Source organism: Dermacentor variabilis, chromosome 7 (genome assembly GCF_050947875.1).
Source record: "Dermacentor variabilis isolate Ectoservices chromosome 7, ASM5094787v1, whole genome shotgun sequence".
Taxonomy (NCBI): Eukaryota; Metazoa; Arthropoda; class Arachnida; order Ixodida; family Ixodidae; genus Dermacentor; species Dermacentor variabilis.
This window is the reverse complement of record NC_134574.1, coordinates 141,834,804-141,847,641: the sequence shown is the minus strand read 5'-3', so window position 1 is coordinate 141,847,641 and position 12,838 is coordinate 141,834,804. Positions and strand designations below refer to the sequence as shown.

The following is a 12,838-nucleotide window of genomic DNA, read 5'->3' as shown; positions in this document are numbered from 1 at the left end:
CGACCGTTGTGTAACATATTGTACAGCCAAAAAAGAAAGAGAAAAACTGTTACAACTAGTATGTAAAAAAAAAGGAGAGCAAACTACCCATGGCCCACGTAAAGGCTGCATTGCGTAAACCTTTTCTTCACGTAACTTGCGATGCACCTGTCACATAACCTGGCCTATGCGGATGCCGAAAGTGTGCAGTGTTGCACAAAGCCGCCTTGGGTGGTAATTGCATTTGTGCCGTCGTGTAATAGAAGGTTGAGATGATGAAGTGGTAGTATTCCAGTGCTGTTGGTTTCTGCATATCATCAGAGGTCTGAGCGGTGCACCACGAATGTTATCACCGACCATTTCCACACACATAGCGTGTGGAAACGCTGCACAAACGATTGAGCCAATTCTGTTAGAATGTCAGAGTATCCATGCAGCAATAAATGTAGAAGCACTATGCTTGACCAAGGTGTTAGATTTTGCAGACAGTAGGGGAAACAAATGAAATGGGCTGTGGGAACTGGTAAAAACGGCCAGATTACTGTAGGCTCTGAGGAAGGGATAATGCGCAATGAAGCAACTTTTCTATGTTGAATAATGTAGCTTAGTGAATAAACATATTTGGCAATGTTTTGATGAATGACCATTGTAATACATTGCCACTGCCCCATTTCAAAGTGGATCCTCATGTCATTATCGTGATCATCACCGGAATCGGCTGGCTGTGAGCCGTGGATGATGGGAAAGGAATAAAATTGAGCAAGAACGGATTCTCACATAATACCAGCCCATCCTTCTGTCAAGTTGGGAATGCCAACAAAGAGCAGCTGCAGAGTGTTGTTTGGAGTAAACTTCGTGCTTTGACGTGGTCCGAGCGCATAGCTGCTGTGGCAGGCAAGTTGGTGTAGTTCTGAGGCCATGCTCAAACGGGCACCAGTGACAACTCAAAGATGGAAGGGTGCTGGACCTGTGAAAAATTTACATCCCGACCAGCATTACGTCATCCATAAACTTGCAGGTAAACCTGCCATGGTAGCTCAGTGGCTGTGGCTATGACGGTGGGCTGCTGAGCTCCAGGGGACAGGTTTGATCCCGGTCACGCTTTGACGGGGGCGGAATGCAGATATGCTCGTATACCGTGCATTGGGTACACTTCAAAGAACCTCGGGTGATCAAAATTAGTCCAGAGCGCTCCCCTCCCACTACACCGTGCCTCACAACGAGGTTGTGGTTTTGGCATCTAAGACCCCCCCCCCCCCCCGGGTTTAAATTAAACTTGTAACTTGCAGGTGATCAAGCAGAGCCATCTGGTGCTTGGCCTGTTGGCATCCGAGGGCCAGCTGACCACCGCGCACCTGGACGCTGTGTGGGCTGCGGGGCAGCTGAAGCACTGCGGCCGGCAGGTCTTGGAGCTTTTGCCGCCCCTGATGCGCAGCCTGCGGGACGGGCCCGCGCTTCACCTGTACGCACGCCTGTGTTCCTTGCCCCCTCGGGAGCACAGTGAGCAGGTGAGCGACCTTTGAACACGCTGCACTTCTTGTCGCGTGGGTGGAAACGGGGGGGTTCTGACTAATAGAAAAGTAGATGAAAAATCTTTTTCTTTTTTTTTTTCAATTTTGCCATATCCAGGCTTATCATGTCATCTTTCATCTTTCTGTGAAGTTTGGCAGCTCAACAATGTGTGCTTTTCGAAGAATCGTTGGAAATGTAGTGCTAGTAACGACATGATTTTTCATGGGAAATTAATGAAAAAATTTCTATTTTCCATTGTTTGTCTTATCAAAAGTATAGTTCTCTGTAGAGCTGCCATTTTAGTACTGTTTGAAAGAGCAACGCTATCAGCCTCTTTCCCTGCCAAAACAAACACCCGCGGCTGATTCATTAACAAGAAATACATGAAAAGCAAAAGGTATGCTCAAGTGATGCCATTGGTCGTTGGTAGTTTCATGTCAAATCCATTGTTCCTCATTGGCTGCTGCCATTTCACCCCTGTGCCTCTCCCTGACTGACTCCAACTTCTCCATGCTGATGTCATGCTGTAATCTGGCACTTCCTCTAACTTCACTATCTCACTTACATCTGCCACTGCATCTTGATGCTGCATCATGGTTCTGTTGCCATGTTATGATGACAGTGGTGATGACAGTGATGCTGTTGCCCACCCTATGAACACGGTTAGGGCTTCACGTCATTCTTAATATGCAGGCATACCTGCCAGCTCTTGAGAAGTTTACAAATTTGGGCTCGTTTTACAATTTCATGAATGTCATGTCAAGCTTTAAATAAATTTAGTTCTGTTTGAAAGAAAGTTTTGCTCGTTTGTCCACATACTTTTCCTTGGAAGTCTTCTGATGCTGAGGGGGTGCAAGAGGGGTACATACATCAGCAAATTTATTCATACATGTTCCCGAAGCAGGTGAAATGTTTTGCTCTGCCATGTTTGTTGCTGCTTCTGCTCTATGTTCATAGGTAAATAACTTTCTAATAAAAGGCGTGTGTACCCATGAAAAGTCATGTTCTCAAATCAAGCTTTAAAAATAAATGTGTGCTTTCTCCACCCCCTCCCCCTCATTCCCAGCGTATGTAAAATTTTACAAACTCTTAACTTTTTAACGGTTTACACGTTGGCAGGTATGCACGCAGCTGGCTTTCAGGCCCACTTCTTTTTAACAGAAGGTACGCACTAGGTTTGGATTAACATAGTAAACAGTGTGCTGCGTTCATCGAATTGCGTCCACCGCTTGCAGTAGTCGCAGTGCAGTGTTTCTTCGCAGACTCTACTGCTGGCCTCGGCGCTGACCAAGCACATGTGGGCCAGCAGTGGCAAGGCAGCGCGTGGCCGTGCGTCCCCCTTTGGCCAGCTGACGAGCTCCAGGTCACACGCCGGGAGGTCACCAGTCAAAGGTAACTTGTGCGCAGCAATGTGTACGGAGGGAATGCCCAGATGAGCCATGGTTAAAAGAATACTGCTTTGTGCGATCTGCCACACCGGCTGCGGTGTGGCAGATCTAGTGGCTGTAGCATTCTGGCTGTAGTGGCTGTAGCATTCAGCTGCTAGCATGAGGTTGTGGGTTTGACTCGCGCCCACTGCAGCCGTATTCCAGGGGGTTGGGAGGGGGCGAGGATACAGGAACGCTTGTGTGCTTAAGGTTGCACGTTAAAGAACTGCAGGTGCAAGTGCCTCTCATAGTGCGTGTGCTTCTTTGGGATGTTAGGTACTGCGATTTGATAATGCTTATTTGAGCTTAGTTTTGTGCGATCTTATGGGCAAGTTAAACGCATGAAGTTGCCCGGTTTTCTTCTTGAAAGTTAGTAAGTGGAAGTGTCAAGTTACATTCACGTGCAGATTATGGCACGTAAATATATGACACTTGAGACGAGTATCATGTAAGGAGACTTTCAGGAGACAAATGAATCCAGACATGTGGCAGCCTAAAGTATACGATGTGCAGTTCTTGATGATGACCTTCTAGTGTGTTGGACTGCATTTATTATTATTATTATTTTTTTCTCCTGGACTCTGCACCTCATTACGCATCTGCTTGTTTTGTTAACTCTCTGGTAGTGTCCAAAAAGGGCTTTCACGAGGCCACGGACGCTAGCGAGGAGGAAGAAGATGAAGATGACGATGAAAATCCAGTGGCTTTCCCTTCACAGGCAGCTCAGGTGAGCTGCTCTGTGTTGCACATTGAACAATTTTGATGATAAAGATTGACATACATGCCTGCTGCATGATCACACCCTCTGCTTGCAATGATTATAATACGACGTGAAACTGATGAACAACAAACCATTGTGATTCGAGCACATGGCCGGCAAGTCATTTACTAGCTGTAATTAAAGGCACTTTCAGTATTTTGCCTGCAAACGCTAATTTATTTTTGCTATGTTGTTAGCTACATTACTGAATGCAATTACAGTCGAACTCGTTTATAATGAACTCGTTAGTTTTGCGAGAAGTGATTGTTGTATCAGTAGTTCGTTATATGTGAACTCGCCCTTCAATACCGCCAAAAAATTAATGACGCTGTAGCCGGCACTGGCAGCTATGATTTGACACCACTTTTGTTTGAAAATAGGATTTTCAGTACCTTCGTTGTTTTTTTTCCGGCACTTTTGAGCATCTAACTGCAAGTTTCCGTTAAAGATGTCTTGAAGTTAAACATTTAGACAGAATTGCCTGTCTGGTTGGGAAATTGATTAGGACTTACAGATTGACTCTGAAAGATGTCGTCTGAAGAACGAAATGTGGCATCTTAGCCCCTCCAAAACGGTGCCCGGTCGGTTCCGATCGCCTGCCACATCGAAACTACGAGCAGATCCGCCAGCGTTTATTCCTCTGACAGCTTGTGATGTATTTTGCTATCACCGGAACACAAGTGGATTCTACATATGATAGCGAAGCGTACTGGTTGACTGTAAGCAGATACTACTGCAGCATGCTGACCGTTTGCAAAGATCTTGCCGTCGTGTCTGCAGCATTGCCCACGTGGGTGCTGTGAGTGGCGCAGTTAGGTTTCGATGTCACTTCGGTCGAAAAACTGCAAAATTCGAAAGGTAGACCGCCATTGCGAAGTGCTAACAGTGAGAACATGAAGTGTCGATGAACTGTAACAGCTGATTCCTTGCAACTTGGCACGGCAGCAGCTTGTTGTGCCACGTTAACGCCGACTCGAGCCATCTGAATATTGATGACAATGCTTAGCAGTCGTTGGTTCAGATTAGTTCAAATCTTCCAAACAGCATACATAATGTAGTGCACACGGTGTCGCATGGAGAAGTGTTCAAAAACAAAGAGTGCCCCTGCTGTAACTTCACAGATTGTGTGCGGTGCCACCAAGGTCCCAAGGTGCCACACGGAGAACTTTGCACTAGTGTGGCATTGTCATGGCCTCAGAGATTGGAGTACTGTACTCGGAATGCTGTACTGCCTCTTGAAGCAGTTGAGCTGAAACGCCCTGCAAGGTTGCGTAGCATCCACTGGCTACGCCAATATACAAGTCATTCCAGGAGCAAGCGCGAAGACAGAAATTGTTTTTTCAAACAGCTGATGCAGTCTTAGGCAAGAGGTGAGCGTGCGGACTTGTGTGCAGGTGTCTGGGAGCAAGGACTCTCCACAGGTGGTCGGAATGGCCGAGTCGGAGGCGATGCAGGTGGCCATGGAGTCCTCCTCGGATAGCCAGGGCAGCTCCCCTGCTCACCACCCTCAGGGTCCTGTAGTGGGCATGGCAGCACTCAAGCCCTGGACCACTGGCGAGCCCCACGTGAGTGACTGTTCGTTGCGATAAGTCGCAGCCAAACCTGCCAACACTCCTGAATTTTTCGTAAAGTTTATGAATTTATGCATGTTTCACGATTTGACGAATGTTTGTGAAGGTGTGAGAAAAATGAATTTTATCATTGAAAACATTTTCCCCATCAGTCTCGGAACATTTCATTGCAAATCTTCTTGTTCTGAAAGAACGCTAGAGGAGTACTTGCTTCAAGCAAGTTTACGTAAACAAGCGCCTGAAGCTTGTGAAATCGGCAACAGCAAAATTGCTCAAGGATTCACTGCAATTTATTAAAAATAATTCGGTGCTTGTCATCTGTTGCTTTTACAAGTTTGCTGCTGCTTGTGTGCTCCGTCTAAAGGTAAATCATCATTAACAAAGTGTATTTGTCCCAGAAAGGCGGGTGCTGAGGGCAAGCTTTAAAACTTTGGTAGGTTCAGTGTAGTGTTCATTGTAGTCATTCTTTACCGACAAGCAACTAACTAGACTTCAAAAGATGCTGTCAAAATCTTTTGACGTCACAGTGTGCTGTTGTGGGAACGCCACGGTGGCATCACCAATATCTTTTGCTTTTGTCTTTTTTATTTCTTTGCTTTACTATGCTGCCTCTTGTGGGAAGGTTGTCCCTTTTACCACTGCAGAAACGTAATTTACTAACACAGGTTAACCTAACATTCCTCAGTAGTATCCCTTTAAAGGGCCCCTCACTAGGTTTGAGCATTGCAAATGCCCAGGCGTTGTCCATAAGGACGCTTGTCCGTAAGTCATATGCTGACGATAGATTGTGTCAGAAAAGTATCACACTGCTGCACTGGGTGACAAGATCTGCAATTTCTAACGAAAACCAGTGCAACCTTCTATTCGAAGGAGCCCCGCTTCCTGCCGGAGAATCAAGGTCGCACGCAATAACGCCTCCTATTTCAAATGTACTGCCCGCAATGTCACTTAGTGTGGCACGTAACTTTGGTGAGCTATCTGATGCAGAGTGCAGCACTAGAAGTGCGCCAACAGCAAATAAGTAAGGAAGGAAAAAGGCAGGACACAAAACAGGAATCGAAGGCTACACGGGGGCCTCTGTGTTACCTTTGGTTTCTTTACTATGATATTTGGGCATGGGCATGGTTTAGTTTGATTGAGCGGCTTGCAGTGTGGCATTGTTTCTTTTTCTCCCCCCCTCCCCCCCCCAATGTTGTAACCATTTCTGTTTTGTGTACCGACAGGAGGATGAGGAGGAAAGTGGGATGAGTGCTGGGGAGGAAGAAGAGGAAGAGGAGGAGACTGAGGAGGAACTGAGCAGTGAGGAGGAACGATGCACCGTGGGCGCCCAGAGGCCACCCCAGATATTGGAGCGGGCCCTGGTTGGCAAGGCAAGGCCCCCTGGGTGAGTGCTTGTTGAGTGGCCACACTTCTCTTTCATCATTATCATAAGTCAGCAGTGCTTTCCTCTGCAGTACTTCTGCATCCACACCAGTAGTAGCTCAGCCAATGCCTTGCTAGTAATCAAGCGCATTTGCTACTGCTTTTTTATTTTGGTAGGTTGGGAGGTCAACCACATTCCTCGAGGGGAGAAGGTTCTGCTCTTCCCGTTGAGTTGTCCCAGTCGTGGCATAATGCGGATGGACCTTCGTTACCTACACGGTGAGTTTCAATTTATTGGTCCTATTCGCTTCACTTTGCTTGTAATTTTATCTTATTGCAACAGACCAATGATCTCAAACTTGCCGTGTGCATCAGGTTGCTACATAGCATGTAGCCCCTTATGGTGGCCTACTGTGCTGTGTGTTTGGGAGTGTCTCAGCGGTTTCACGCAGCAGGGCCAAGGCTGCGGGGCCTGCAAATGCAGATGAGTGCACAGGCAATAAAGCAGAGGATGACAACAGCACGGGATGACAGCAAAGCATAGATGGATATCTTTATTAGTGTTTGCCCTCCTGATTGGTCGAGGCGCCCGTAGCTTTCATAGTACTGCACAGAACTTCTGTGACAGAATATAGGGTGTGGAGTTTTTAAACGAATGGGCAACACACTCCTGTCTTCTTAATCGAGAAAGCGGGTGGCTGCTCTGCCACTCAACTGACAGGGCCATTGCCCTTCACTAACGTTCTAGGGCACCTCTTAAGCAAAAATTTTGTAACCAGTTGTTCTCAGCATGCACTCTAATGCACTGGAGTGAAGACGTGTGTTTCACAAGCAATTCCTCCGTGTAAGAATTGCCACAGGCAGTTACTGAATCACGCTGCCTTCTTTCGCTGCTTCGAGTTGAGGCCAATTTGTGAATACAGGTTATCATAGGCACTTTCCACCAGCCTGAGGGTGCTATGACACTTTCGTTTATCAACCCGGCACCGCTGGTTACGAAGAAGATGGGATGCGAAGAAAATGAGACGCCTTTGCAAACGATGACGGCCCACGCTTTATCGCTCATCTGAGTGTCGCGCACCGAGCTTTGCTGAGCTCGAGCTCACGAATGTTCATGCTTCATATCTTGGTCGCAAACATGGCCAGTCATGTGCAGACCATGTGCGCTTCGAAATGTTTATATCTTGGGCACACTTGCCCCACGGTAAGTGATCAGAGGTGTCAGAGTGAACATTTATAGCGTGCCTCTGATTTTGCATCCATCACTCGTTAAGCTGTGTTCTGGCACTGTGGTGTGGAAAGCTTCAGTGCAAGGTGCCTGTAGTGCGATCATCTCTACTCCTTGCTGTACCTTACCACTCCACCGTAATGCCATAATTTGGCGCTGTGAGAACGTAATAAATAGGTGAAAGCCAAGGGGCTCGCAAGCTGCTGGCAAGAGCTTGGTGGGTGGTGTTATCTGAGACCCCTAGGACATTTTGTTAGGTGAGTTGGTGCGAGTTGTAGATGTTAGCTTCAGCACAATACAGACGAAGACAAGGATGACAACTGTGTCGACATTATTTAATGTACTACTGTGGTTCTACAAGAATGTGGGAAGACATTTAACACCCAACAGAGTCATCGCCAACGTGTTGAGGCATGTTTTAATAGAGATACTTTGCAGTGGCTTTCAAAATTGTGTTATTAACTATAAGGTAAGTGTAAGATTTTGGTATGGGAGTGGGGGAGGAGGAACATGAGTGCTTTCAAAAAAAATATAATATTGTTAGATAAGTCTGGCTTCAAAATTTAGTTTCGGACGTCTTTCACTTGTGCTCTTCAATGGCTTTTGTAAAGTCCCGCCTACTGTGATGGTTTAAGGCACGGTTGCAGCGGGGCGTCTGACACAATGTGTGATGCATCGGAAGGCTCCTATTGGAGCCCAATGAAAACCAACCTGGTGGAAACTTCTTGGATGCATTTGTTCTTACGATGTCACACAGCAACCAGAATTGCGCCATGTGTCTCCGGCTTTCTTGCAGGACCCTTGCACCCAGAGAAACCTCAAGTCCTGATGGTGGCGGCAGCTGCCACTCTCTGGAGGCCAGCAATCAGTCAGACAAGAACATGGCTGACTTTGAAGGCGAGGAGGAAGGGTCAGCGGCCTGGCCAAGGGTCATGGTGACGACCCCAACCTCCCGGGAGGCGCCCCTCTTGTCGCCCATTAGCGCGAGTCAGGTGTGCCAGCCGGGCAAGACGCTGCTCTGGGACCTGCTGCAGGACGGCAAAATTGTGAGAGTGGCTCGAGAGCTCTTAAGGGAACTCAAGACTGAATATTTCTTGAAAATTTCATCTGTTTAAAGCCAATAACAAGAATGTTTGTAGCGGACGCCATGTCCCCCCTTAAAGAGGGGAGAGCTTTGCACGTGTGCCAGTTTCTGTGCCGCTGATGCAGGCATGAGACGTGCAAATAATTGTCAACCTTACCACTTGTCTTTTGTGTGTGTTACGCCACAGAGCAATAAGTTGCTTATGAAAACGATAGCATGCCAGTTGCTTCAATCTTTTGGGCCCACTAGCTCGGAGGCTATGTGACATTCAACTGCCCTCAGTATAAGCTCAGTGCCTAATGAAACAGGTTGCAATGTTTTTTTCACCCGGATATAATATGCATATCAGTCATCATGTCATTGCTGTCGTAGTTGCCTTGCTGCTGTCATCACACACTCAAGTGCTTGCCTTATGCGAAGCATTTTTGAACCACTGTAGAACGTTAAACTGCATGAATCAATCCATTCAGTCAGCCACATGAGCACTGATTCAGCTTTCCCCTTGAAATTTCGCACGTACTGTACCTTTGTGTGGTGTGCAGATCATTTTTTCGGCTTGCTAGTGCTCTACTAATCGAAATTAAATTAACAGTCATCGTGATCATATTGTCAGTTAAAAAAAAAGAACTGGCTTTGTATCGCCTGGGCACTTAAACAAGTGAAACCAAGACAAAAACCAGGCTAAGTTAAGCTTTCGCTTTGCATATCCAGGATTAGCCGAGCTGCAGTCATTCTTGTTTTTTTTTTTTCGCTGGGAACTTTGTGTGTGAATGTGTGCGTGTGTGCGTGCGTGTGTGTGTGTTGACATTATTGGCATTGCAAAAACACGCCTGTAGGAGGAGCTGGGCGAGGAGCTGGCCCTTGAAGCCGAGAAGGTGCTGTGCAGTCTGGTGTGCTGGTACGTGGACCGTAGTGTGAGGACGCAGTTCATCGAGGGCTGCCTCCGAAACCTGGCACAGAGCAGGTGAGCACCCCCTTGTCGGACCTGTCGACCCGTCGTCAGACATTCTAGAATGTGCCAGAGACACAGTGAGAACAATGAGTATGAAGAAAACTGTGATGGTGTCCGTACACGAATCTGAATGATCAAGTGCGCACCCTCAGTTATGGGGGAGATTACACTTGAAAGGCAGCTTTTCTTTTTATTTGTGGGCAGATCTTAACGAAATTTTCACACTTTGTGTATTTTAATGTGGATATTCTGAAAATGTAATTAATCTTGTCATAAGTAGTTTTCGATATACTCTAAAAGCATTCTATAAGCCAAGTCCTTTGTTTGGAGGAAAATTAGCCTATAAATAGAAAATCCCAACACAGTGGTTTGAATATAAAGGATATCTAGAATGTTCTGGGAACGTCATAAAGTATTAATCAATGCTCTGTGCCAATTTAAACAATAGTTAGAGCTCATCAAAGTAGCTAGAAAAAAATGCCATCTTCATATGTCAAACATGTGACCCATTTCAAAAAATTTTTGAGAAGAGTACTGCCTTAAAAGGGGCATATTGCTTACTGCATACATTTGTCGTTCTGAAAAAAAAAAAAGGGGGGGGGGGAGAAAGAAAAGACATGCCGATAGCTGAAATAGGACAGACGCTATTTTACCATCAAAATTGGAAGTGTGTCAAAGTTGTTGTTTTCAGAAATCAAGGAAAAACATTCTGCAACATCTTCATTGGTAAAATCTCAAGGAAATGCATCCAGAGCATAATCTGGATGCATCGCATTCTTACGACTTCTTGGCCAGCTTCCTCGCACTCAAAGAGGCTTCTCACTTCTTGCTAGAGCTAGCACTTTGACGAAGATCTTTCTCCTTTGCTCTCCGAGATGCGCTGCCGCAAATATTCATGTCTAGCTGCCGTAGAATTGCAGCAAACACATGCAGATTCCCAGTCTTGAAGCCTAGGACAGCTTCCGCAGCAGCAGCTTGTATGGCAAAGAGAGCTGCATGCTGTTCCTTTGAGACCAAACTGCAAATCGCAGAATGTAAGGAGCAGTAGGTTGATCTGACGCTTGGCACTGTCGCTGCGGCGTTCGCCTCTGCGAAAGGCTCAACCTTCTGTGCCATTGCTGGTACCGACCAGAGCCCCTCAAGTATGGCCTTTCATGGGCGATGCTCTACCAATTGAGCTCCCAATTGACAGAGCATTGCACACGTAGTGCGAAGACGTGGGAACGTTACCCATCTGCGACATGTTGTTTTTTTCATCCACATTCATTTCCATTAATTTATAATTTCTTTAATTCATTTAATAAGCTCAAGTGATTTCCCCTATGTTGTCCTTGGGGTCAACATTTGTTGGCTTCTTATGGTATAGTTATCTAGTTACGTAGTTATCTAGCCATTTTTGTAGGAAACGTAGCCTTCAGTGTGAATAATTTGCACGCCCTTTATTTTCAGGTCTGTGGTCGTTTCACTGCGCCTGCTACCCAAGCTGCTAGCATCCTTCCAGCAGCCCAGGGAAGGCGCAGACACACACTACGTCACCATGTAGGCATCTTCATTCATTCGCACTTTCGTTAGTCATGTGATTTTAAACTCGTTTATGAATTGCCTGCTTAATATGAGGATACTGTCAGTCAAGGCTGGCATGTAGAAAAGTGTAGTTTAAGTTCAATTGCTATTTTTTATACGTTACGGCAGCTGTGTCTAGGGTTAACAGTTACTAACTGTATGGATGATTCCACTCATCTTTATTTGCAGGTGGGCGGAACGGGAGCACGGAATGATGCGACTATTTCTCGAAGACCTCGTACGATACACAAACAGCCGCAAGAAATCCTCTGCCCCCACGCACAAGCTGTACGGGTCGTTTCATTTGCTTTCTTTGGTGTAGAAAGACCTTTGTGTGATTGCATGTGTGCATTGTGGTGTACAAAAGAAATGCCTCCAGACATTTTCTTTTTATTTACTCACTAAGCGATAGTAATAGTAGCGACTCGGTGTACTAAGACAGCATGGACTGCTTATAGTGCAAGTTGCTAGAGTCGGGAATTTCTGCACTGTAAGCGGTTGTGCACTATAAAGAAAACAGAATTTTTTCAGAGGATGTGCATTCGCAAAACATGTAGACCATGCAGCCGCGACTGATTTTTCTGGGGTGCTGGAGTTGTAAAAGACAACAAATTAATCTTACCATTGAAATTCGTTTTTCCAGCCTGCCCGATAATTCAGACATTTTTGTGGATCCATGTTAGAAAAAAATTTATTGGCGGCTGCTTTGTTTATTTCTCATACTCAAAACTGAAAAGTAGGGGTGTGCGAACATTAGGAAAGTTCGAATATTATCGAATATATCAAATATTATATTTTTAATATTTGTAGATATTCGAAAATGTTAGAATATTCGGTTGGATACGAATATTCGATTGCATTGCTGGCTGTGCGGGAGCAAACACTGTTCTTGAAATTTGTTTCTATCTAAAAATATTGGGGCGATGTTGTGCTAAATTTTGTGCCGACTTCGTGCTGCCAACAAAATTTTGCCTGTAAAGCACACTTAGTCATTAAACGTCTAAACTATGCGGGATAGCCAGCCTCTCAGCAGCGAGGGGCATGGGTTTGCGAACAGCAGGTGTGCACTTTTTTTTTTTTGCAGCGCCACCCTCCAATTTTGAGCTTATTGCTTGAAAGCAAGTGCGATGATTGACGACTGGCACAGGGTCAAATGCCTCCGAGTTGACGGGCATTTGATGCGGTATAATAAGGCACAGGTTGGCAAGGACGTCTAATGAGAATTACTAAATTTTCCAAGTTAACGTGAGCCAAATACATAATGTTTTAGTATAACTGCTTACTAGTCTAGTCTTTTAACATTTACAGTGCAATTGCAATGTTCCAACATAACAAGTTAACCCAACATGCGAATAAGTACATGTACATATCATTATATTTGATATTCAAGGCTAAGTATT

At 45.6% G+C, this 12,838-nt stretch overlaps 1 protein-coding gene across 4 annotated transcripts in view; it reads left to right on the top strand.

Annotated features, from left to right (window-relative positions):
• puf (ubiquitinyl hydrolase 1 puf) overlaps nt 1-12,838 on the top strand; it is a 100,468-nt gene that overhangs the window by 15,777 nt on the left and 71,853 nt on the right. For all 4 annotated transcript variants that reach the window (XM_075699458.1, XM_075699456.1, XM_075699455.1 and 1 more), the window contains 10 exons: nt 1,269-1,487; nt 2,754-2,883; nt 3,545-3,645; nt 5,073-5,243; nt 6,473-6,633; nt 6,789-6,890; nt 8,636-8,885; nt 9,760-9,887; nt 11,325-11,414; nt 11,628-11,726. In XM_075699458.1, coding sequence (XP_075555573.1) covers nt 1,269-1,487; nt 2,754-2,883; nt 3,545-3,645; nt 5,073-5,243; nt 6,473-6,633; nt 6,789-6,890; nt 8,636-8,885; nt 9,760-9,887; nt 11,325-11,414; nt 11,628-11,726 — 1,451 coding nt within the window. The remainder of the gene's footprint in view (nt 1-1,268; nt 1,488-2,753; nt 2,884-3,544; nt 3,646-5,072; nt 5,244-6,472; nt 6,634-6,788; nt 6,891-8,635; nt 8,886-9,759; nt 9,888-11,324; nt 11,415-11,627; nt 11,727-12,838) is intronic.